The sequence below is a fragment of the Chamaea fasciata genome, unplaced genomic scaffold (genome assembly GCF_029207755.1).
Source record: "Chamaea fasciata isolate MVZ Bird 193981 ecotype frontalis unplaced genomic scaffold, bChaFas1.0.hap1 SCAF_2, whole genome shotgun sequence".
NCBI classification, from domain to species: Eukaryota; Metazoa; Chordata; class Aves; order Passeriformes; family Sylviidae; genus Chamaea; species Chamaea fasciata.
Window position 1 is genome coordinate 81570645 of NW_027094087.1, and position 26887 is coordinate 81597531.

Sequence of the window (26887 nt, forward strand, 5' to 3'; positions counted from 1 at the left end):
CCCTTATTTTTTTCTAAGAAAAAGAAGAATTTTCACAAAATGTCTAATGAAAATACTTATCAGCATGAGCCAATACTGAATACACAGGATGCATATTCCTAAAGGCAAGAATTATACAGATATCCAAAAGTCAGTTTGCCTTCAAGAAGAATGAAAATACCCGAAGCACTGAATATTGAGATGGAGGAGAGGAACCCTGTGGCTCCTTGCTCAGCGGCTCTGGCTGACATTGCCTGGAATTCCAGGTCAACATTAGCAGTGAAGTGCTATAAAAGATAATTGCCTTAAAGCCCCATCACTGACCAGGAACACCACATTAGAGTGTTCATGTTAAAAGTTCTGGAGGACCAGCAAGGGAGGTGAGATGAAAATAACAAAGCAACAAAACAGGATGGGGTGAGAGGAGAGATCTAATGTTTCCTAAAGACGAATCCTTCTGAAAGAAAAAAAAAAGTCTTTTTTATATCCTAAAAATAATAAGAAATACCTCTTTGTATAGAGGTGAAAAGAGAAAGAAGGTGAGATCCCGTGTACAGGGCAGCCTGTGAAGCAGTAATCAAGAGACTGGTTCTATTCTTAGCTTTTTATTCTTCTGCACTTCTTTTTCCTGTCACTTTGCTAGCCTGAAAGATCTCTGCAGCAGATTAGTAGCTGTGAGAGGTGTGTGATTTATAGAGTAGCAGCAAAGCTGCCAGTTCTCACCTGGGATGCATAGCTATAGTGTCATTACTGTAAAAATTATGATGTCTTGCAGTTTGCTTAAGCTCAGTCTCAGTTGCATGCATGTACACACACAATTTCACCAAAACCAGCCACTACAATTATCTTTACCATCTTTGACTCTCAGGATGTGTTTGTCAATTAGAGTGTGCAACAGTATCTCAGATTTTCTGTTGAGAAGTCACAGTTATTTCAGAGGCAATCACAACAAGGGAAGAATTTAAACAGTCCCTGAAAGACTTCTTGTCTTTTTCCAACATGAATTTTCTTTTTTTTAGATTGGCAAGATTCTTCTGGAAGTTCTCACTCTTTTTTCTTTTTTTTTTTTTTCTTTTTTTTTTTTTTTTAATTTTTATTTCCCAAAATCTTGGGTATGGTGAATAACACTGAGTCATCCACACACATTCCCGGTTCTCTGATTTTTTCACATCTTATCTGTTTGTTCATTAGTAGTTGAAGCTGAACACTAGGATTCAAGTCACCTAACTTTTGAGGTTCATAATGCAGAGATTTTAATCTGAGTCAGTGTCCCTAAGCTCCCAAGCTTCTTTTGCAGTCTGTGGAGAGGAATAAATAGTTGTAAGACATGATTCATCGCATCTTAAACTAGATTTGTGAAACAGGTCAGATGAATCATATCTTAGAAGCCCTCTGCAGACCTAAGCTTGCTTAAGCATGAAAGAGAAACAGTCTTCTGCCAGATCTGAAGAAAAGGAAAAAGTAAGCCTATGTATCTTGGTTCTTGGAGGAATGGGAAAGGACAACAGGATTGCTATGCAAGGTCATTGATACACCCTTACCATAACCTAGGTAATGTCCCAGGTATAGGTTGGCATGAACCAGGAGAAGCAGATGCACCAGCAGACCTGTGCGGGTGGAATAAAGTGGGGCAAGGATGTGAGGGGAGAGCAGTCACACCACTGGGTGAAACCAGGTGAGCTGTGATTGTTCTGGCCCTAAATCTGAAGGGGTAGCCCTGGCCTTTTTGCAGTTCCTCCACCCCTGCTACCTGCTCCTGTTGCCTCCTCTCTGCCCCATTAGCTACCTCTGCTGCCACAGGCGAGCTGTGACTTGATTATCCATGCAAAGAGTATCTACAAATAAAGAGAAAAAAAAAAGAAAAAAAGTGGATTGAAACTGGATCTGAGAGCCCCTCAAGCTTGCCTCATGAGCACTAGGACTGACATGAGAGGGAAAAGCAGAAAACCTCTGGGGAAAAGGAAGTAGACTTTGTCAAAGTATGTTTTATGGATAGTTTTCGTGTCTAGATGTATTTCGGACAACTCAAAGTTGGTCTTGCCTGAAGCTTGGAAATATCATTCCCTTCTTTTTTATTTTCTTTGAATCTGCAAGGTTTCTATCCTTGGAGTACTACAAAGCAGAGACATTATCAGCCTCTCTGTGTTGCCTCACAGAAGCGGAATATTTGCTGAGGTGTTTTTTGCGGTAATACCAAAGCTTATTACAAACATGCTTCTTCACACCAGAGGTTTTTATTTTCGTGGTTTTGAAAAGGTAAGCAATTATTCTCAGAAAATGTATGTTCTTTTCAGGAAATGTAGCCAGTGGGAGATCTGTTTTGCCATCACATGATGATTCTCCGTTAATAAAGTCTGGCCAGGAATACAAATTTTATATTATCTATGAAATATCTAGACAGACTAACAAACACTCTACTAGAAGTGATTTATTTCAGATCTCCAAGTAAATACTTGATATTAACTTTTGGAAAGAAGCTCCTGCATGAAACACTAGGACATGGTGGTTACATTCTGAATTTTGACTGAAACATTTGATACTTAAATCTTGAAAGGCAGGTAAAATTTACAAGACTGAAGGTTACAAGTCAATTCACATCTCTTGACAATTACATCCATGACAGAAGCCAGACCTGCACCAACAATGGCCAAGTGGCCCATCTCAGTCCTGGGCTACTGTGGGAACTGGGGTATCATCAAGCATTAAGCCATTTCAGTCCAAAAGCAGACTTGTTGGATTTGGAGGTTTGTTATTGTAGCAACTAAAACAAAAAGTCAGTTTTACAAACATTATGGCTCTATGAGTGTCTGTTATTAAGGTCCCTTTTTAGTAAACTCCTCACTTTCTGAAAAGCCTGTTTTTCATTGAAGCTCATATAGATTCTTCCTCCAAAATGTATGCAGTGGGAATGTGAGGGCTTCTTTCACACTAAGAGTTAAATAAATTAGGAAGGCTGAGGGAAGCAAGATTTAGGGGTGTACAGATACAAGCAAGGTATCTAATTTGAAACTGCATTGAATTTGGTAGGGTTTGGCTAGCTTGGAGAAAACATTTTGAATAAATAAATAAATTTAAATTTCTTGTGAAAAGTAAGCTGCTCATATAGGAAAAAAAAATCTGCAAGTTGAGACAGAAACAGCTCAAGATGAGTGCTGGTGCTTGTTTTAGTCAGGATACTCATCTAAAAAAATATTCTGAAGGAGAAGACTACCAGCAAAAGGTCTCTGGCCCTTTTTTTGCCGTATCTCTTTCACATGCTTGTATGTGTCCTGGATCATCAAATCATACAAGTGATTTGATATTTTAACTTTGAAGCTATGCAACCCAAGATGCATTGGGAATGTGCAAATCCAGAGTGGTGAGACTGGAAACAGAGCTTGCTCTGAAGTACATTCTCCTTTTGTCATCTTGTATAAGCCTTGATGACTCTTAATCTTCATTAACAGCTTGACTCTGTATTACACCCAAAAAGCTCTTCACTTGAGTTTCAGTCCTGACAGAGAGTGTCAGCAGAGGACACTGTGTTGTGTGCATTGCATATGTGCCATATATTTTTAGGTTTTAAATGAAATATAAGTCACAGTGCAGAGTTAAGCCAGTCCAAGGAGTGTCACCTGAGAAGAAAAAAAGCCAAAAACTTATCTACAATTCACAAAATGCAGCAATGAAATTTAATATAAAAATCTGTTCACCAGGGAGCAAGAGGAAAGTATGAAAGTACACAGAATCATAGAATAGTTTGGGTTGGAAGGGACTCTTAAAGATCATCCAGTTCAATTCCCCTGCAATTAGGGTAATAATAGTAAAGAAGGTATTCTAAACCATCTTCTCTTCTGTCCATAAATGATAATCTTCAGAAGCTCACTGTGAGCTCTTCTGTCCCTGTGAAGCAGAGGGATTTTACCTGGCCATGTCCTTTTGGTTTTGATCCTTCTGGAGGGAAGAAAGCATGCTTAGCTGTTAATAGGAGGAAGGCTGCCTTCCTCAATCCTCAGAAACCGATATGAGAAGCATTTTCACTGTGACACGTTTTTTTTTCTTCTGAATATCAAGTTCAGACTGAAACTGATGTGGCCATGGCATTTTGCCACCATTTCTTTGCAGGGCTCTAAATGGTCCTATGACCAAAGTCATATTTCCTTTCTTATGTGAAGACACACCCATAGATATTCAAAACTGTGACAGAAAGGGTTCTCAAAACAGTTCTTCAGAGGGATGAAATCAAAGTCTTCCCATAGCAACAGGGAAGGATATCAGAGGACTTTGTCTCTCTACAGTCAGAAACATGGATGATGAACACCTGAACACATGAGGAGGAAGCACGGGACATAATTTTATATGTATCTATCATTGTATACTTGCTATTCTAAAAAAGCTAAGCCTCCCCAGTGAATAATCTGGAAGAAATTTTACCCATGGGAAGCTGAAATAACCTTTCTCACCCTGAGAGCTGATTGTAGATCCCACTGCTGCCATAACCTCCCAAGGTTACTTTTCTGACAAACTGATGGCAGCTTATTTCTTTTCAAGTTCTGGTCCCACTGAACAGAAGACGTCAGATACTACAGCAAAGCACTGCTTGCATGTTTGGGAAATCGAGAGCATGCCATGCCTGTTTGAACTGTGCTAAAATGGTAGCACATCTTAATTAACATCCCACCTGGTGTTGCAAGCAGCAGAGTCACACTTGGGCATTTGTGTTGCTTTAGATGGTCTCCCTCCCTTTTAAACTGCTGTTAGGTCCCAGTGCTCTGACAATGTGCTTTGTGAAGCTGTTCAGGGTTCTCTCCTGTGATGAGCTGACATTTTAGCAGTAATGGGAGCTGCTGGTAGTGATGAAACTGGAACATTGTTCTTTTCCTTAAATTTTGTCCATTTTGATTAAGCAGTACACAGGGGCTACTGGGGTGTTTCTTGAATGTAACAAGTAAAGGATGTAAAGGATCACTTTACTAGGCCACACACTTCTCTTGTAGACACTTGAAGTAGCTAAAGCAGACTGTTCAGTTTCTGAAAGCTAATTAGTTTTTTAATTTTACTCTTCCACCTCTGAGAAGGGAAACAGCTCCTAGCTGATGATGTTTTCCCCCATTTCTCTTAGTAAAGTGGGGCAAAGCTCCATGGATAAGAAATGACACCAAAAGTGCCTTCATTTTATAGTAGCTCTTTGAGCAGAAAAAGTTCAAGCTTTCATGAAAAAGAAAAACAAACAAACAAACAAACAACCAACCCAAAAAAACCCCAAACAAGCCTGCATTTCTAATATTTGACTAATGTGATTTCTCTTTATGTTGTAACACTGATGCAGAGCTCCTGTTTCCATGAAATGGCCAGAGGATGACAAACGGAGGCTGTTTACAAGGGCTGACATTAGACACAGGAAGTTAATCTCTTTATACTGCCCTTAGAGGTGCTAGAATGAATGACTCAAAGAAGCAGCTGAATTTAGGTGCTCTTGCTTGCCTGCTGAAAGGCTGTAGACATACTAGGCTGCCTTAAACTGTGAGTGTATCTTTTAATATAAAAAATACTCAAATGGTACATCTTTAAATATGCTCACTATTTTGATCTGTGCCACTGCACTCACACACTTGGCCAGATGGATGTCTTCCATTTGTCTTCTTCTTCAGTGGTGTATCACAAATGTCAGCTTGAACAGTAAATCTGCTCTAGAGTAACCCATGCTTTATTATTTCTGTTAATAGTCTGTGCAAGATCAGTGGTCTGATGAAGAGCCACAAAATTATTCAGGCTAATATAAGACAGAGAATAACACTGGGGGGAACTTATAAAATGCCCAGCAGGCATTGGTCCAAGGTCACATGTGTATAATAATTTGAAGGAGTAGGAGCCAAAATTCTGCAAATTGTTACCATAACCACAACTGCAATTAAGCATCGACCAGTGTCATGGGTAGGATTGCACATACTAGGATTTTCTGTGTGTTAATCAATTTAATGTTTTGCCCCTGTGAATCTTGGCTGCTAATGCAGAATGGAGGAGATTATATAGTGCTTGTGGTGAGAGGCCAGAGAGGTCATCTAGTGCATGAAGGCAGGAGCATGGCATAATCAGGAGACACTGTGCCTGCTGAATTTATGTTGGCTGCCTCTCATTGTGCTCAATAGGCAGTTGGTTGGTACATGCCTTATTTACATGAAGGATTTTGTTTGGCTTTGTTTACTGAGAGGTCCTTTTAAAGTAGTCATTTTATGGTCCTGAAGAGCATGCAGTGTTTTTTCACCATGCATGTCTGAGCAGAACTTGAATCACACCCCTTGTGTGCCCCAGACAATGTAGGAAAATTCTGTTAACAGGAGTTATGTTTTGTAGATGAGGACTTTGTCTGCTGCTGCACATACCCAGAATGACAAACCACAAGTTTGTGTTAGCAGTGTAGGACTGCTTTTGCATTTTCCACTCACAGCAAGGACAGCGTGATGAAAAAAGGCAAGTAGACTCCAGTCAGTACTGCTTTATGTCTTCTTCTTCTCACAGCTCATGCTCTTTCTTTCCTGAGGTTTTCTCTACTTCATCTTCACTTGCCACCTTGCTGACAGACCTCCCCTAGCTCTGCAGTGCAGCATCTAGCAGATGGTAGGTTTTTGACTCATCCAGGGTCCTTTCTGAGAAACATTTTCATGGCACTGTCCAGATTCTCAGAATCGTGCTCAGCTGTCTATGAGCAGGACAGCATTTCTTCTTGCTGCTGTGCAGATGCCAAAGTAAAACCCCACTGTGGAGATAAAGAAACCAGAATGCAATGTACCTGTGAGATGCTTTTTTGAACGTGAATACGTGACTACTGAACACCATTTTTTATTAACTTGTCTAGGAAGCATTCCTTGTTCCTTGGTGAAGAAGTAACTCTTCCTTCTGCTATCTTCAGACACTGCATAGATGGGTGGCAAGTAGGAACTGGCAAAGCAATCCTTTCTGTAGTCCTCAACTCCCTGCAGTTCTGGGCAGACTTGCAGGTTTTCTTAGAATGTATCCCCTGCATGTGTTTTTAACACAAGGGCATTGAAAGCATAATAGAAAACTGCTGTGGCATAAGTACTAAAACCAAATGGACTTTGACTTATGATTTCTGCTGAAGCAGAGCTCCATAAAGATTTCAACATGGTGATTTAGAGCTGAATGCATAAAAAGTGGTAGTTGGTAGGTGGCCTTATCTCATCTTAATTGGATCTAAACCAAGCCTTAGTAGTGTTGTCTTTGAAGGAATCGAAACATGGCGTTTTCCTAAGTTCAGATGAGCAGTAAACATCTTAGAAGTTACACTCCCTGATCATTCACTGAAATATCTGTCCATTCTTTTTTTCTTTTGAATTTTCTTTCCATATCAGAATGAAATTCCCATTTCATGGTTTTTTATGCCCTGTGATACAGACACAGAGGAAATGTGCAGTCACTGTCAAGTGTGCCGGTGCGGAAAGCAAAGGAGAGGAACTCTGGATGTGAAGAAAGGTGTGATAATTGTGTGAAGAAGCAGGCTGACAGAAATGGGGAAGTTGACCCTGAAGGGGAAGCTCAGGGGAGTGTGAACACTCAGGGGCTGTGTCAGGCTCTCCTAATGCTGGGCCTCTTCCTGGATTTTGTGGGGGTCAGGGTGTCAAAAAGCTCTTCAGGAGCTACCAGATGCCAGTCATTCGGGCTCTCTCATTTTTAGTTACCATGACCGAGCACATGCAGGGTGTAAAATGCAGGAGCAAGCACTGCACAGCGCATGTGCTCAGCGGTGTCACATGTGGCATCCAGCGTGGCTTTGTGAGGTCTGTATGGGACCTCGTGAGGTGCAGCCAGAAAACACTGTGCTGACTTCCCTGTGGCTGAAAAGTTGCTGCACCAGGCAGATACATGTTCGAAAGAAAGCAATTAGAGAAAGCAGCAATTGTAGCACCATCATAATATATATCTATCTATTAATATGTGATTAATAGCATAAGTAACTCTGGCTGTCTCTTGGGAGATTTTGCTCCTTCTGTATTTCATAAGCTAATAACTCTCTGACAACTGAGCCATCAAATTACAATAAAAGAATAGAAAAATATTTTTAAGAGTGAAAATTTTAGCCAGTGTCTGACAATTATGGATGTGCTTGCTTTCATTGGAAAAATTATTTAGATAAGAACATAGGACACATCCAGTAGAAGAAAGAAATATGGGCATGTCTGTCACTACAGAAGTATCTGAAAGCAAGTAGTACAGGAAAAGGAGAGATAAAATGGGGTAGCATTAGAAACTTGAATATTTCAGTGGCATTAGCTGCAGATATTCTGTACTTAGCTTATTCTGTGTGTAGCTTCTACTATCCATTTTTGTACCTAATAGCATACAGAAAATGAAAATAACTGGGTAAGTTTGAAAACTTATTAGATTATTAAAGTCTAAAGCAGAAAAGCCACTATTCCACAATAGACAAGAATTTTGGCATGTTTCAGTTTTCTTGCTGTTAATGCACATCTTGTTTTTGCTCATACCTATCCTATGTAGAAAAACATTGACATTCTTGTTTTCACAAAGTAATTCAAGTTACATTCCTAGTTCACAATCCAGTTTGGTCATTGGCTCTCATTATTAAACACTATTCTTTATTAACTAAGGCATCTAAAAAATTGTCGTGCTTGGTATATTTGTCCATGCTTCAAAATATTCTAAAAAACTTACCATTGTTCTTAGCTTCTAAATTTGTAACTCTTCAGTACACTGATAAAAAATAAACACCGTGGGATGAGAAGAAACTCAGTTTCTGTTCAAACCCGGGCCTCTGAGCCAGCACAGGACTTGGAGGCACATGTTGGCAGTTTCTGGAGGGGAGCAGCGCCTAGGCCAGCACGGTGCAGCGCCAGTGGATCTGCCTCCCTGGCAAAGAGCTGCCACACATGGATAAGCACCAACAGAGGCTCTGGCCATTAGTGTTCCTGCCCTGTGAGCAGAAAGAAAAGTTTGGGGGTTGATTTGTCTTCTTTGTTTTCCTTTCTGAAGCACATTCTGGTCTTTTGATGGCAAGTGCTTTACAAATACTGAATGTGATGACATGCTTTCTGAGTAAGCAAGTAAAGAAGTTTAGTGATGATAGCCCTGGCCTAGTGTACCATTAGTCTGGGCACTGTACAGTTGTAATGAAGGACAGCATTTGTTGTGCAGAACTGAAAAATAAAGGGAGGAGAGATCAGACAGCTGCAGCAAAAAGTTAGTTATCAGGAAGGATGAGACTGTGTTGGGTCAGGCTAAAAAGCACTCTATTGGCACACATTATCTAACCACCATTCTTGTTGGCAATGAAGAGTCAGATAAGGGAAGAAATTAAGAGTTAGCTTAGTGGATGTCCTCAGAGGTCTGCCACTCTTGCATATGTAGTGGCAATAGAGTCAATATTGTTGTCAGAGTCCATACTGCTCATGAAGAAGTGGTTGGAACCTGCACTGTGCCACAAAATACCACAGCTAATGAAGGCCTAATGCCTCCTGTACCAAGATGAATATTTTTGTATAGAAAGTGACTCCTCCATTGGCAGTGTGACTCCCACCTAAGAAGCCGATCATGCTTTCCCTAATCTCTTTCCTTGATGAGCTGCCTAATGAAGTAGAACAACAGCAGAGTCAGCATAAAGCTTCATCTAGGTCTTCATTCCACTCATTGTTGCACTAATTATTAATAATTAATTATGACCAGGTTTTGGATATCTGAGCAATTACAGTGGTAATATACAGCAGCTGTATATTACAGTGGTTTTATACAGCAGCTAGGCCACAGAAGGAGTGACCTGAGCAACTCTCTTCATTGACAGAGGTTAATAACTTCTACATTTCCTTACCATCTTCAGGTGCAGGGCTTCAGTGAAATTAAAGAAAATTGGTGAGCACCTAAAGTCCTGCAGAGAGATCAAGATATTGTCCTCTTCTTTTCATGGGACATTGTTGTTGAAATGGTACTACTTTAGAGCCACTTTGAAAAAATGTATTCACAGTGTACTGTGTTATAACTGGAATATAAGCTTTCTTTGTTTGTTTTTAATTGAAGAGGCCACTAAATCATTTATATACATTCACTAACACAATTTCAGAGGACTAATACTGCCTAGGTTCCAAATATATAAGGATTATTAAAGCTTCATACTAAGGGAATGAAAGAAACTGTTCTCCTGGAAAGGAATTAAATAAGAGTTGTGAATATCTTTTTTTTATTTATCTTGTTGTTGTGCCTGCAGGCTTTCCTAATCTCTTACTATACTGACATGCTCTAAAGAGGCAATATAGCTCAGAGCCTTGGTAAGGACAGGATGAACATCCCTGATGGACCAGGGAAGAGCGTAAGAGGAAAGGTCTCATTACAGCCTGCACTGGAGCCTATTTATCCAATAGCTTAATCCTCCTATCAGAAAGGCATTTTTGAAGAACTGTATCTCTTTAATTTCCTCTTCTTTCAAAGGCTGATTCTTTCATAAGAAGAGATAGGGGAACCCATGTGCAAGGAAGGGGGTGGCTGTTCATTCCTGTGGAGCACAGGGCAGCAGCCCTGGGGCCAGGAGGAGGGAGGGCAGCAGGGAGGGGGGAAAACTCAGTGAGCCTCTGAAACCCCAGTCCTTTGATGTGGTGACCAAAACCTTCCTGGAGACAACATGTGTGCAGAGGTTGCCACAGGTTGGGAAATCTGGGAGCTCACTGAAACAAAACGAAACGTAAGGACTCACCCAGGAAGGACACAGCAAACAAGGGGAGATGCTTTGTACAGCCTTTGCCTTTGTCTCTGATGGACCTAGTCACGAAGTCAGTATTGTTTGGCTTTCTCAATTTGAAACACCTTTTGTGCTTCCTTGGAAAATTTACTTTACGGAGGATGTTCAAGCAAATCCACCTCTGAGGCCTAGTGTCTTGGCAGGGTGGAGTTGACAACAGTTGGCTGACTTGGGTTCCCACAGTGACAAGTAGGAAACCAGAAGAGAGACTAATATCTATGGTAGAGCATCATATTTTCTTCCTTAAATCATACCTAATGCTGAAACAAACCAAAAGCGTGGCATGCAATATATACTTTTTTAAAGGCTAAAACAGTTGGACAAGGTAATAATTTTCTTTATTTTTCCCCTTTGCAGAGCTTGTAAAGAATTTGGATTGTTTGCTGTGTGGGGACAGCTACTGCTGTTGGCAGGGAGCACTGCTTCTTTTCAGTTCATAGCTCTGGTCATAGCTTCATGCAAGGCAGGACAATTGATAAGGCAGTGCTGTGAGAGCCTGGGGTTGAAAGTTGAATAACTGCAGCAGGAGAATTTTAAGACCTGATGGGTTTAAAGCTGCTGGGGGATTTAATTTTTTTTTTATTTTATTTTATTTTTTAATTTTTTTTTTTTTTTTTTTACTGATTAATTTTGCAGCGTTCTAGTGCAGATCAGTGGCTGGATAGTGCTTTGGAGAAAAGGACCCTTTTTTGATTTGTGTTTTCTTGGAAATAAAGATATACTGGTATCAAATATATTTTGAGACACTGACACCCTTGCTCTTGTGCAATCTTGTTGGTGCAGTCAGATTTCCAGCCCCCTGCCCCTGCCATCCTGCCCTTTGACTCACATCAGCAGCGCAGGCAGGATGCCACCCACAATATTCATGTGAGGTATGCTCCTCTCAATTCACACTGCCATTGCCAAAGCCAAGGGTCAGCAGGACTCTTACCCACATTTAAATGGAAATTTTGTGGCTGGTTGTTACTCCCAGGTGACCGGGACACCAAATGTCCCTGGATGCCCACAGGAGACACAGCATTACTTATGATGCTCCCTTTGCTTTAAGTGGTCACTGTTGCTGTGTTCAGGGTGTGCTGCTGCTCATCTCCTACTGGCAATAAAGCTTTGTTTTATAACCTGTTCCAACCACAGGTACTGAGCAGATAATCTGGGAAAAAACGAAGGGCAGCATATTTGGATCAGAAACACAGGGAAACCTTGCAGTGTCTAATGTGCCTTCTCCTCTCCCTATTTGATTTCCAGCTCCCATGTCCCGATCATCTCAGTGCTGCAGCACTGTAGCTCCTCTTCCTAAATGTAGCAGTAGTAAGAACAGTAGGCCTAGTGCATATTTGCTTCATATGATGCCCTCCTTCACTCCTGACAGCCACTTCCCCTATAATCAGTCTGTGAAGAATCCACAGTTTAAAATAGAAATGAAGGGAGGAAGGAGAAACAAAGAACCTGAGACCAGCTTCACCCGTGATTTTGAAAAGACTGTTTTATTTTTAAAACTTTTACTTTACTACTGATGTTATCACAGGTGTCCTTGTTGATGTCTGTGTGGTTTTATGTCATTGTAACTGACTTAACTCTCTCTGGTTTTTTCTCCTTTTCTCTCCCAGTGGAGTTTTTATACTGTGATTTGGCTTCCATGAAGTCTATACGGCAATTTGTGCGGCAGTTTAAAGCAAAGAATTGTCCACTCCATGTTCTGGTGAATAATGGTGAGTTCTGGTTTTCTCTTCACAAATCTGCAGGGGAAGATGTGGCAGATAGAGGTCTCATCTATCACTTCACATTTCAAATAGATTATCTGAACCATACAGCAGGTTACCATATGGCTGCATTAACTGGTGTGTCTTTCTAGAATTAAATTGCATTTTTTGAGGGATCATCAGGTGAGCAGTCTGAACACTTCAATGCCACGCTTGCTCATGTTGTTATTGCAAGTCTGCTTCCTTTGCTGTGATTTTTTAGCTCTCCAGCACTAAAAAGAATGCAATTGTACAAGAATCTGAGCATCTCTAAGAAAAATAAGAAAGGAAAGAGAAGTTGTACATTATGCCAGTAGATAAACCGTCTTTTCACCTTTGCTAACTTTCTCTCCCCTTATGTTTTTCCCTGTATAAACACTTGTTTACTGTGGGTGGCTGATGAGCTGGGCTGTGGGTTTAATCCACCTGAAATAAAATCTGGCAAGCTATCCAGAAACCTCAGATAAATCACTGCATAGGTCCAGGTGTGACTGGAAAGCTGTTCATAAAACTGCATCCTCAGTGGTCAGAGAACAAATTAAAAGGACAATATTTGTCTTGCATTCATACAATTATCAAATGAATCTCATCATTCTTAGGGATTTTAGCTTTTGTTATTTACATACTTGCTATCTAATTTTTGTGTTATAGCCACAGTATTTTTGGAAGCCAGCCTGTACAATAATTTTCTTCCAGAAACTATGCATGCTCTGCATGCACTGTCCTAAAGGGGAATTTTCACTTGTCTATTTAACTAGGAGAAAAACCCACAAGCAAAAATTTAGGCTTCTTTTAGAAGTTTTCTGCTGTTACATGCTGCTGTTCTTGCTTTCCCAATTATTTACATATGTTTTTATTAAGATCCCATAGAACATTTTCTATTTTCCTGTGCACACTTCAATCCTAGTGAGAGCAAACATGCTGCAAATAAATGTTTTTTATATCCATTGATGCCTTAAAGAGCTCTCAGTAATACAAGTAAATACTGTAATAAAAATTCAAGTGTTTTTTATTTGCTGATTGATATGAAACATTTGTGAAATGTTAAGAGTTTATTTTTCTTTGATTAGTCAAAAAAGCCCAAGATTCTTATTTTAATAGTGCAATAATTAGAGGTGGATATTTAAGCCTAGTTATAGTTAATTAGTGGATATTTAAGCCTAGTTACAAAGTCTTTCCAGGTTTACTTTTAAACATGCAGAGTAAAAACTGTTAGACAGATGGGAACACCACTATTTGAAAAAACAACATTTTGTGGGAAAAGGGGTTTTTAAGTCTATGCACCCATCCCCTGCCCTGCACTAGTTTTCAGCATGAGCAAAGGCAGCATTGTCAGCAAGGGCTTAGAGGGCAGTTGAGGGAAAAATAATGAGGCTGAAGCGACTGGAAAGCCCTCTGGAATACAGGATTTTTTTCTGCCCTAGCTGCTACTGAATTGGGTTGGATGAAAATTGAATGTGTCCTCTTATCCAAGAAAAAAGTTGTATCAAAATGGTTCTCCTAATGTTCCTAATATGTTACAAGACCAAAGAGAGTAAGTCCAAAACTTCTTTTAAGAAAGGAGCTGGAGACTAAAGTTAGCTGGCTTCAGTCTATGTATTTGTGACTTGCAAGAAAGCCATTTGATTTCACTTACACTTTTTCACCAAATGCAGTTGGCAAGAGTAATCTTCTTTTTTGAGTAAATCCTTTTAGAATTTACAATGAAATGAATGGTCCAAGTAATTTTTTTTTGCTTTAACAGAATCACATCCAAAGCACAGGTAAATCATCCAGTACAATTAGGTTAGTCTCTGGCCATTGCCTGGCAATCACTCCACTTTTGAACGCTCTTTCCCACTCTTTTTTTTTTTTTTTTTTTTTGCTATTATAAATAATCTGTAGCATTTGGTTTTGTTCCTAGTGAAAGCCCACTTTCACTAGTAACTTTTGTGTCATAGTGAAAGCCCAAATGTGTCCTTGCTACATAAGAAGAAAATGAACATACCTAATAGAGGAGAAATGGCCTGATGCAAAAACCACCAGTATTAAGCACAATCAAAACAAGTGCTGACATTTGGCCTATCTGGTTGGTTTTCCTTTTTTGCCCTCCCTTCCTCTTTCCTCTTTTTTTTTTTTTTTTTTTTTTTTTTTTTTAAGTTTGGTTTTGTTTCAGTGGACTAAGGAGGATGATTCAGTCCATCATGGACTGCAGAGCTGGAAGCACTCTCTCAAAAACCTCAGCACAGTTGCCTGTTCCATTGCCTTTCCTACAGGTTTTGAAAATCAGACTTTGTGTGCACCCCATGACTTCTGAATCAAACTATCAGCAAGCTAGTAAAGCTTTTTATTTCTGTCTTCATAGGACCAGGCACTTTATTATCGGGGCTGTACTCTTCTGTTACATTTAGTGTAAAAGTTGAAGCACTGTTACTCTGAAATTTTTGCACTACATACTAGTATTATTTAATTGCTTAAATCTAAATCTTTTAAATTGATTTATATATTCGTGTGTATATGTTAGTGAACTTTCCACATAATATCTCCATGGATATGCATCCTGTATGTATGTGAAGATGATACTCATTGAAGACTTGTGCAAACCTGTCAAAAAGCCAAGCATTTGAAGATGACTTGATAAAAGTGCCAACATTTTACAAGAATGCCAGCTATGAAATTAACATTGAAATATTATTAAAGACAAGGGATTTCATGTCAATTACTGTGTTAAATATATAATTAATCCTACTTCTGACCCAAGATTGTTATGAAATTCAGCAGTTTTAAGGTCACTGGTGATTAAAAAAAAAAAAAAAATTCTCTTCATCACTTGCTCTCTATCCCTTACCTTACTCAAGGATTTAGTTGGAAATGAAATTAATACTAAAATCCTGAGTTTCAAAGTATTCTCCTAGAACTAAACATCCCGGTCCCACAATAATCATGTGAAGGTTTAGGTATTCAACTAAATTGAGATAAGTGCACTAGTCACCTCCTCTTTTTGTTATAGCTTATTTTAGCATGTACATTTAACTTTCTAATTTCTAATTTAAAAGAAAAATTTTGGTTGAATGCACGTATTATTTCAGCTGACAAATAAGGGCCTGTTTTTACATTACTATGCTTTCTGCATCAGTAATGTACATGCTCAGCTCTTGGTTTTTAAAATAAACAAAACATATTAAAAATGCAAATAGAGTATTATATAAACTTTTTTTAATATAATGTGCTAGTGCTAAAAAGAGAAAAATGCTATGACATAGAAAACAAATTCATTTTCTGTCGAAAGCAAGAAGTAAGCTAAATGGTTGAACTGTGAGCCACAGAAAGAGGGACAAGCAGTGCAGAAACCTTAATCTGACGGAAGGTCAGAAGAATGAGTCTTCTAGTCTGCTAATTAGCAATTGGGTGCTAATTTTTAGTTTTGTTTTGGAAAAACCTGTCTTTGTACAGTTGAAAAGCATTTAGCAAATTACAGCATGTACACTAGTGTTAATTATTTAATACATTCCTAAAAATGGCATTGCTGTTAAAATGCATTAGAAAGTCTGCTGTCTTCCTGTGGTTGAAAAAGGGACAGATACTAAAACATTTTGTAAAATTCCATGACCAGTAGTCACTGTTTCATGCCAGAGATGTATTTTTCTAACCTTGAAGGCAGTCATTTTCTCTGCGTGCTAGAACTGTTTCTCAACACATTGTAGTTAATGTTTTTGCTTGTATGTTGTTTACAGTTCTTAATGATCTTAAAACCAACAGAGTCAACACAAAAATCACAAATATTTAGTGACACCAGGGAACATGCACCGTCTAACTCATTAACAATGAAATGCCAACTTAGAGATATCAGACTATTATTAGCCTATTGCAGACAGATTACAATTAATATATTTCAGGTTGAAGCCTATCTAGGCCAATTTAAAATCAATATTCCTGAACTGTAGCTAATTCAGATGGTCATATTTGGTACTCTGTGGATCATCTGAGAAATTATCCATCTATCTTGACAGAATAGGTAAGTCGGTATAAGCTTATCTCTTCAGTTTCTAGAGCACATTAAAAACTGTATCAGTAGCTGAGTATGTGAAATATACATGTTTCCTTGTGCTACCTACACACAATCCAGCCATGTGCAGGTCAGCCATAATCCTCTGTCAGGAGTTCTTTGAATAGTCCCATGGATGCTGTTGGTTGAACATAGATTAAATTATTCTTGCTTTTGAGTATTTGCAGGATCCAATCTTCAGAAGAAGAGTAAAATTTGAGGGCTGGGAACAAGAGCATTTATCAAATGCAAACAATTCTATACATACTTACCTACTCACAGATCGTATTTATAAGTTGAATTTACTAATAGTTAAATTGTTTGGAATTATCACAGTGGGATCTATGAAAAGAGCCTGTCCCACTGGATTAGGTAAGAGCCAGCTCCCTTGCCTGTAGCATCTGCAGGCTACACTGACTGTTCTGATGAAAAGGAAAAAACCCTCAGAGATGTGGAAATTCACTGCAGAAGGCCTTGAGGGAAAGTTAGTGAGGATTGCTGTTACTCCAGTGAAACTTGGATTTCATTGAAATTAATGCTTCTCCTCCAGCCGTACAGGAAAGCTGTGGTAAACTCAGGATATGACATCTCATTAAAGTTCTTCCAGTGTCTTGCTTACAACATCATGTTTCATCTTTATCCTTCCTCTAAGATAAATTAGAGCAATACCCAAGCAAAGATGTGATGGAAAAGGTATAGAGGGATAGGGGCAAGGAGAGAAGGGGATGAACAGAAGAGCAAATAGCCTTTACCAGTATGTAATGGATAGATATCATGGAAGAGTTGGGCCTTTGGAAGTTTATTTTACCTGGAAAAGTTAATTTGAGGTGGTGGAGAGCTTGGCTTATAATGGATCTTCCATGTATGGTGGGAAAACATGGAAGATTCATAAGGAGCTTATCATGCAGTATTAACATGTTTAAAATTAGAGGAAAATCTCAGAGCCATATTTTTTAAATGAAGTTCAGTGCATGACAGGTGCCATCTTCTCAGATTTTTCAAAAGAGATCATCTTTTGAGAGAGCTGACTGTGAGGAGTCTAGCTGCTCACACACTGCTCTTCACAGGTACTAGGTGCTTTGGATATTGTCAGTAACTTGTCTGGGTACATGTGTCAGAGCACTATGACACTGCTGACAGTGTCCACCCTGGCTCTTTCAGAGCAGATGGGGTTTGTGCAATGTCCACATTTATCTGGAGTATGGACTTTTAGCAGCAGTTGTCAGCTAGAGATTTTATTATACTTGAATAGCATTTTGTCTGCCAGAATTATATGTTTCTTATAAGAAGATGTGAGATTTCCTATAAAAGGTTTATTTTTATTGAAAGAACTATTAAGTTAGAGGGGTAACCTTAGATTCTTCTGGCTTTGAAAGAGTAAGGATTTCTTTCATGAAAATCCTGACTTTTGTTTGAGATTATTTTTGTCTTTCTGATTATTTCCAAAGCTTTTTTCTCTGTCTGTGATATCAAACACTTTGTGAAAGGGGAAATATCTCAGGCTTCGCATGCTGCAGGTTTTTGACCCATTCGCTTTAATGTGTTGAATGTGAATGTTTTATCAGTGGAAGACAGATACAAAGTCAGCTATTGATGGATTAGGAAACCCAACCAGTTCTACTTAAGTGTGTGGAACCTTTGCCATTGGCTTTTCGGAAAGGCAGGAGTGACCATGTTTTATTTTGACTTAATCCTTTCATAGATTTTAGGTAAAAATACTTTATATACAAATTGCAAACCAAAATATTTTACTTCTGAGAGAATATTCTATTGAATTAGAAAGCTGTGACTGACTTTCCTATTTTCTGATTGTGAGTGGGCTAACTCACCATTGTGCCAACTCAAATAACCAAACAGTCACTGAGAATATTTTTAGGAAACAAAGGGGTTTTTTGAACCAGACCTAATTAGGAATGCTCTGGTTTATTTTAGTGTAAAATCAAATCCTTGGTTATGGAATACGTTTTTTAACTGTCACATTTGCCAAGGAACTAGCTTGTGTTGTGTTCACATGTGTGACACTGATTCAGAATGTGGATCTGTTCTTAGGGAGGTACTACAGCTGGTTCGGTTATGTTCTGAACCTGCTAAGATTTGGTTGTTGTTCTCACAGTCCTTGAATGTGGATTGTCTGCATTTTTTCCTTTCCTCTTCTTTAACCTACTGAGAAACTAAGAAAGACACATTTCTTTATCTTGTTGGTTTTTTTTTTTTGTGTGTGTGTGGGTTTTTTTTGTTGTTGTTGTTGTTTTTTTGGGGGTTTTTTTGATTTTTTTCTGGAAAGAGACATTGCTTTATCTTCTTTGGCACAGCTAATATAGTGCATTTCTCTCCTTGTGAGGTGGGTCTGGGAGCACCAGCAGTAGACATTACTCAGTTTTCAGTTCCTTACTCCTTAGCCAAACTTTTAGAGTTTCCATGCCAAGTATTTGCATTAGGCTGACTTTTTTTTTCTTTTATTTTATTTTGTAATGCCAGATAAAACAGTTTATGTGTTTCCAGCAATGATAAGACAAACATCTTAGGAGGGTTTTTTTTTTTAATGTCAAAAATGATGGCAAGGTTTTTCACAAAGGCTGTGGTCTTATCACACAATGTGGAGTTGAATGCAGACAAGATCTTGCCTTTGTGCCAATGGCTGCATCTTTTGCCACAAATGGAATATCCCCCTGATGGGTCAAGTCAGAAGCCTGCTAAGCACTGCTCTTTGTAAGCCACCTTTCATGTGTTCCTCATGGAATATTTTGCCTATACCAAGCATGTCCCAAGTCAAGCCTGAGCAGGTCTTTCTGCCTGAATCACAGCCCTGAGCCGTGGTGGGAGGTGCTGTGTGCCAGAAAATGCACCAGCGCTGAGACTGGGCACCAGCATCCCATCTGCTCTCCCTGACTGCCTCTGAGCCTGCTGGAGATGGGCACTGGGTCTCACTTCAGCCTCCTCGTCTCTCCACTGTCTGGACGGGTGACCTCAGTCTCTGATCTTGAGTCCATGATCTCTATGAAAAGCTTCTGTCCCATGAATAATAGACTATGAAGAGTTGATGGGTGGGAGGAACATGACAGTTAATTGGGAACCATCAGGATGACAGAAACCTTGATTGCAAAACATTTGAATTTTCTGATTAAAAGACTTTTCTAGTGAATTAAACTATGAACATAACATATATTCTTGTTAAATACCAGAAAATTAATAAGAGAGCAAGTACTGAGGTAGAGCTGAGGTGGGTAGTGAAGATGAAGAGAGTCATTCGGTATGTCTGAACTGTAGGAGATGACTCAGTCAGAGGTCGGATGGAAATGCTTAGACACCGTATAACTCACAAGGCCTGAGTCCTTAAGCTTGAGGACTGAAGTCTCTGTTGGGTACTATGTGATTGAATCTTTTCTCCATGAGGGCATTTTTGACTGATCCCTGACTTGCAAGTTTACTGATATTTAACAGAGATGAGAATTACTGCTCCTGGTGGAGAAGGGATTGGAACCTCTCTTCTGCTTGATCACCCACTTCTATGTAACTTGTACAAAGAAACTTGTAATTTAGTCACAGCTGGTTGAGACTGAAGTGGGTATGGAGAAGGTGGGAGGAGCCTCAGAGCCATGGATCATGGCTCCAGCGGGAAACAAGCCTCAGCAGCGAGGGGAGGGTGAGCCAGGTGTGTGACAGGCAGATGCCTGCAGGGTGCAGAGTGATGTGGGATTGAGACACAAAGGAGCTACAGTGGCTGGGTGAGAGAATTAGGGAGGACGAATTTACTGTTTGCAGGGAAGCAGAGAGGTAGATGGAGCTGATATACATGACTGGGGCTGAACCTCTCCCCTCCTTCCTGAACACATGCTGTTCCTTGATAAGATCAGCATGGGATCACTGGATTATAGGGTAAGGGAGAAGGGGAGGCTGGGAAGCAGAACGCTATCATTGGTTCATCATGGCCATGCATTTTGCCCAGCTCAGGGAGTTGAGGAAGCTGTAAGGAAAGGTAATCAGAAAAGGCAATGGGGAGAAGAGAGCAGGAGGTGAGAGCTCGTGGGAACTTGTTCAGTGCTGGAGCAGAGGCTCAGGCAGGCTCCTATGGAGAAGATGTCCTGGGATGAGGTAGGAGAGACCTCATTCTCCGGAGATGGTTCTTCTCCACAACCCCAGGCTCGGTCCCTGTCCTTTATCAAACCTGTTTTCACAGTAGCCAGTACCTTCCAGGAAAGGCAATGCACAGGCCATTGTTTCAGCACTGATGCCAGACAGACTAACATCTCTTTGCATCTTCCCAAGGGTAAAATGCATTGGTGTGGTATCTATGTGTCATCCAGGTGTCATTGTTATGCCATGGGTTAAAAGTTCTTGCTTTGCTTCATTTTTCTCCCATTTGAGTTTGGAAACTTGCATACACACATATAAAAAGCTCCAAAAGACATTAGGAAATACAAGAGTCTAAGCTCCCTCTGGGGAGAGAGGGACTAAGACAATAGCACTGGAAAGCTGCACCAAGTTTCATCCATGTTTTTGTGTTTTTCTTTGAAATCTTTAGGATTTTTACTTTTTCAGTTCTCATTCACTGTTAATCTGGCTTCTGTGCGTGAACCTGTTGAGGCTCAGAACACCTTCCTGGGACACCAAGAGGCATGTGGCATACCTGTAGCACTGGACTCTGGGTTGGGTTGTGGCTTAGGAGGCAGCTCTGTCACAGCTTTTACAGCAGTGCTGCAAATTCACTGCTCTTCAGCCCAGACAAGGCAGGAAGAAGCACCACCTGTAAGAAGCAGCCATGTGGGCACACAGCTGTGCCGTGAGTAAGCACTTCTGGGGGCAATTCTTACAATAAAGCGTTGCATGGTCTCCTTGCTCACTAGCCAGGGAGACCTACAAGGTAGGCATGCTCTGGGATTGCCTAGCCCAACTGAACAAGGTGGAAGAAGCAATGTGGTATAGACAGCCTAGCCAGGGCATGCTGCTGTGTGGTTCTTCTGCTCAGGTGAGAAGTGGGCTATGCTATTTTACATTTAGATACACTCAGAGGTGTTTTGTTGCATGGGTGTGCAGGACAGAGCAGTTTTCACATTTTGTGGAGTGGTTTTCCCCATGTGGCTGCACTCGTGGGCTTGGAAATGCTGCTAAAGGCATCAGCTAAGGCAGTGCAAAGTCTGTAGGGAGGAAGGGCTTTGTGCTTCACTGGATGTAACTGTCTCTGAATTTTTCCCCTTGGGAACATTTTTGGTACAGTATGTATTTCTTCCTTGTAAATAGCGAGAGTTGGGTGAATGTGATTATAAAGGTTCGCATCCTTTATAGGTGTGAAGGTGTTATGTGTGTTTGTGGCTGACCTATTGATTTATCTGCCCAGCCGCTGGCTGTGTAGAGATAAAAGAACTTGTGTGAGGGGGATCTGCCTCCAAACCCACTTCTGTGAGCCTGGCTGGGAAGGCTGACATTCTGTTCTGTATTTGAAAAAGAGATTTAAAAGTTTTATTTTGTAGTGGGTTTGAGAAAACTGACTTTAAAAATCTCAAGGCAGCTCACTGTAAATAAATCCAAATGAGTGAAATACTTGTATTTTTACAGCTCTTAAAACACATTTTATAAAGGACATGAAGGATGTCTTTGCAGTGGGAGGTATGGGCGATAGAGCAATATTTTTCATCATCTGCAGTACGAGCAGGCATAGTGCTAATTCTCCTGTATAATTCAATAAAAATGGGGTATGTCTGGCCTATAATATTTACAACTATCATAAAATTTTTGTTATACTGCATGCAGTGTCATATCCATTTTGTTCTTTAAATTGCATAAGATGGATCAGAAACCAAGAGTTTCATTACAAACTTTTTTAGAAAATCATTATAAATTCCTGCTTGCAAAGACAGGTCTCTTGAAGTGTATTCATTCTTTGAGTGAGAAATATGGTTATTGCCTAGTCATAGAATTAAAAAATAATATAATTTTTGTTATTCATTAAAGCTAATTAAAATTGTGTATAATTTGAGCATATTACAATAAATGAAGAACTGCAACACACTGGAATGTATTACTATACCTATAAGAACAGTTGTTCAGCATGCTTTTGCAGAAAAATGTTTTCCTTATTCTAATTCACTTCTACCTCTGCAAAATCACAAATCCATGTTTTGTTTAGTCAGTTTTTTGTTCCCATACTCTCAGTCCTTTGCCAGAATATTTCAGCAACAGCTAATCAATTACAAAATAGAAGCTCATGTTCTCTTTACTTATTAATTCATTTTCTTATGCCTTGATGTTATCAATGATATTTTAAAACTAAATATTCTGGAGACAATCCAGCTAAATCACAGGGAAAAACATATAAGAAGGTTATAGCAGAACTGAGCTGTTTGGCATTAATGGTTTGTCTGCCACCACTTCAAATTTCACATACACTCTGAAAAACTTTTAAGGGTAACTACTGATAATTAAAATCAGAAAGGTACTGAGTTGCTTGGATTCCATACCAGAAGAATAAGCACAATCATTCTTAGTTTGCAATGAAAAGATACAGCATTTGTTAGTGTTTCAAGTAGTATTGGATTAATTCAAAAAATTAAATGTAGAACCAGCTTTCATTTTTGACCTAACTTTTGAGACCCTTAAGTAAAGCTGATAATGTTTCTGGACAAGAGAAAATCAATAGCATGCCACTTTTAGTATCTACTGAATGTTAAGTAGTTAATAATTTAAAAAAGAGAGCTTGCTGCTACACTTACAAGGTTTTCCCTTTTGTGAAGGAAGGAGACGCGTTCAGCTGCCTGTTGGGTATTTCTCTGTATGCTCACTTTTAGTGAATTAAAAATGGCTTTTCCTCCAATAAGAGAAACTGCCCTCAGACTACTGGGCAAGATTTTTTTGACATCCTTGATATGAACTACCTGAAAGATGAGAGCCTTTAAAAAATAAACAAAAGAAGTCTTTCAAAGGTGTTTTGGCTTAACATTATTTGAGCAGCTCTTGGAGACAAGAAGGGAATTATAATAGCATCAGATGCAGGCAGAGGTGATTGTGCCTGCTCAAGGACTTGACCAGAATTTCGACTCAGGGGATGCTCTTGAAGAATGAGCAAAAGAATTTTGGGGAGTGTGTACCTTTACAGTTGTGCGTTGCATAAATGAAAATATTTTCTGTCTCCTGATGTGAGCTCAGATCTGTTTCTTTGCTTCCAGGATGTACAGCACAGATGGTGGAGACTAATTGGGGTGGAGGTCAAAGCCTCTATGTGTTCTTGAAATCCTGTGCCTCTCTGGAAGTGGAGGGTGAAGCTGCTGTGGCAGAGGCATCCTCGGGGCTAATGTGAGCAGTGGCAGCCTCCTTGTGTTTGCCTGCTGGTCATGATGCAAAGCTGAATGGCTGTAGCAGCTGTCTAACACACTTCTCTCAGGACAAATTTCTCCATCCCTCCATCTGACTCAACCAACAGAAATGTGTCTGCATGGAGGGGTCCTATATTGAGCCCTGCAGCAATCCCAGCAGATGCAGAAGCAGGATTTGGCGTGCAGATCTGCCTTGCTGTGCCAGGGCTCTTTTATGTTGGCTGCCTTTCTTGGGCTTGTATTTTACCAGTGTTACTGCAAACAGAACTCTGGCACACTGCTTCTTTTCACCTTTTCCAAGTGTCAGAGCTTTGGAGGGCAGGGTGGCCTCAGAGAGATGCAAATCATTTCCTTGTACTAGCCCTGGTGCTCAGAGATGCTGCAATGTTTCCATCTGCCCTCCAACAGCTCATGCTGAGTTCTGTCTGTGCTAAAACTTACACTGTAGCAGGCTAAGACTTTGTCTGGGAGCTTGGGGTTTGTTCCATCCCCAAGCTATTCCCATCTTTTCCTTCTTCCCAGAAAACAAGAAAAAGTCACAGCTGGGCTTGTCTCACATTAGCATCTGTCCACAACCTCCACGCCAGTTCTCAGTCCCAGCCACTGTTGCAGATGTGATTATACACAGTTTACAACAGTAAATGACATAAGGAGATGCTAATCATCTTTTGTGGAGCTTCATCATGTAATTTGTGTTGTGTTTCTTTCACTGTACCACTAGTCAACATCACCCATGTTCAGTCTTAAGTTCTCTATTTGCAGGTACACTGTGTTCCACCCAACCCTTTTGTTTTCTCTTTGGTCTTCTTGAGTCTCTTCCCCCCCCACTACTTCTCCAGTTGCTCCATTAAGCACTAGGAAGCCATAGGTGAATCCCTATGAGTGTTCTCCATACTAAAAAAGATCCCAAAAATATCTCTCCTTCAGCCCAAGAGGCAGCAACAAAGCAGGACTGTCAGGTGTCAGGAAGCCCCAAAGCAGCAATGCTGATGCACAGCATGTGCAATTTAAAATGGTCATTTAATGTGTGATCATCAGGTCAGGCTGACATCAGGAAATGGGATATTAAAGGCTTTTTAGTGGGCACATGAAATAGCATGAGGATTAAGCTGGCACTCTCTCATGTGTTGTGTGCAGATGTGGCCTTTCTGCTGTATCATATTTATGGGTGTTAGAAGCATCCTGTAACAGGATTCTCCATGAGTTTTGTCCATCTACATTTAAATGACAAAGGTTATGTCTACTTGTACCGTAATTAAATTTTAATGAAATAAGAATAATTTATAGCATTCAAGTCTATGCTATAATTGAGCAGGGTAACTATCCCTCACACAGCCTCAATGTGTGATATAATTTATGCATAAGCTCAGAATTCTCTGCAAGATGCTGAAATCAACATTGCATGTTGGGGATGTGGATACTTATTTTAGACACTGAGTTTGAAAATTGTGGTTTGTGGAAATTTATGCAAAAATATTGCCAAAATAAGCATTGAAAACCTAATTTCAATATGCAGCTGCTTGTAAGCATGGTAATTAAGATATATTGGGTAAATTTACTACATCTGTTCTCACCACACCAGTGAGACAGAAGTTGCAGATTTCAGATGTAGACTCACCAGAGCTTTAAACTCCAGCCTGGACCCGGGAGAAAGCTGTCTGGGAGAGCAGGGGTGCTGCTTAGCCTGGTCATGTCTGCACTGCTCAGAGCTTTGATGGAGGGAATGTTGTTGGGATCTCCCAGCTCCCACCTCTTGAAAACACTTTTAACAAATGAACTCACAGTCCTGCAGGCAGGGAGAGAGAGAGTCAATCAGCACATTATCTGGATAAAGAAACCAAAGTAGGGGTTTAAAACTTTTTCTTGTCAGGAATCAATAATTTTCTACTTTACTTGCCATCACCAATCATTCACTGCTTTAAATGCTGTGTTTACCCTCTGCGGCAGGAGATTCGTACTTCTAGCTTGCTGCTCCTCTGAAATAAGTCAACAGGTTTTACTTCTACGTTTTCTTCCAGCTGGGGTGATGCTGGTCCCTGAAAGGAAGACAGAGGATGGCTTTGAGGAGCACTTCGGCTTGAACTACTTGGGACACTTCCTGTTGACTAACCTCCTCTTGGATACGCTGAAGCAATCAGGAACGCACAGTCACAACGCTAGAATCATCACTGTCTCATCAGCCACCCATTATGTAGGCAAATTGCACCTAAACGACTTACAAAGCAGGTACCGATCCCTTTTTGGTATTCACTGATCTGTAGTAATCGTGTGCAGATTAAACTACAAGCGAATTGTTACTGACTACTGAATGAGGTGGGGGTTTGTTGCCTTTTTTTTTTTTTTTAATACAATTTATGGTGCTTTTCGAGCACTTGCTTAATGTATTTAATATTTGATCAAAGTTTGCAGTCTCGAGCCAAAGCTACAAATAATTTTTAAATTCTGAACGGCGTCTTCTCTTCTGGACTTTGAAAACCTCACTTTGCTTTCCGATGCTTACACTGCGGTGGTGCTCGGGGTGCGCGCAGCGCCTGGTCTCGCCACTGCCTCATCAGGGAGACGCTCCGTAACCGGGATGTGTGGAAATGGCTTGGGTGGATTCTAGGAGACATGGTCCCCAAGAGGATGCGTGCACAGAGCTGCTGCCCCAGATGAGCTCAGCCTGTGTCTGCTCGCTGCCTGCCTGCTGAGCAGGGATGCTGGCCGGGCTCTGGGGGGCAGCTCGCCCTTCCTGCCCAGCTGCCGCAGCTGCTGTGCCAACCCTTCTGCTGCTCCTTCCTGCCCTCCAGCGCTGACCGCCGGCCTGCAGCTCCCTCTGCCTCCGCCTTGTCCTGCTCTGCTCCTGACATCCCACTCTCAGCCCGGGGCTTCCCTCACAGCCCTGCTCCAGCTCTCCTCAGCCACCTCCCGGCCCAGGCTGTGTCACCTGCCTGTCCTTATCCCACCCCTACGGTCCGTGCCCTCTCGCACAGCAGCCTGGCAATTCACTGACCCGGGCTTGTGGCTGTGTCACCCCCTGTGCTCCCCCAAGAGCTTCCTGAGATCCGGATCGTGGCCACCCTGGGTTTTTAATCCAGTAAAATGGGCTTAAGTGCAT

General features: G+C 40.5%; 1 protein-coding gene across 3 annotated transcripts in view; it reads left to right on the top strand.

Annotated features, from left to right (window-relative positions):
• DHRSX (dehydrogenase/reductase X-linked) overlaps positions 1-26887 on the top strand; it is a 163076-nt gene that overhangs the window by 89892 nt on the left and 46297 nt on the right. For 2 of the 3 annotated variants that reach the window (XM_066176470.1, XM_066176471.1), the window contains exons 4-5: positions 12328-12429; positions 25809-26016. In XM_066176470.1, coding sequence (XP_066032567.1) covers positions 12328-12429; positions 25809-26016 — 310 coding nt within the window. The remainder of the gene's footprint in view (positions 1-12327; positions 12430-25808; positions 26017-26887) is intronic. The other variant, XM_066176473.1, reaches the window with a different exon arrangement.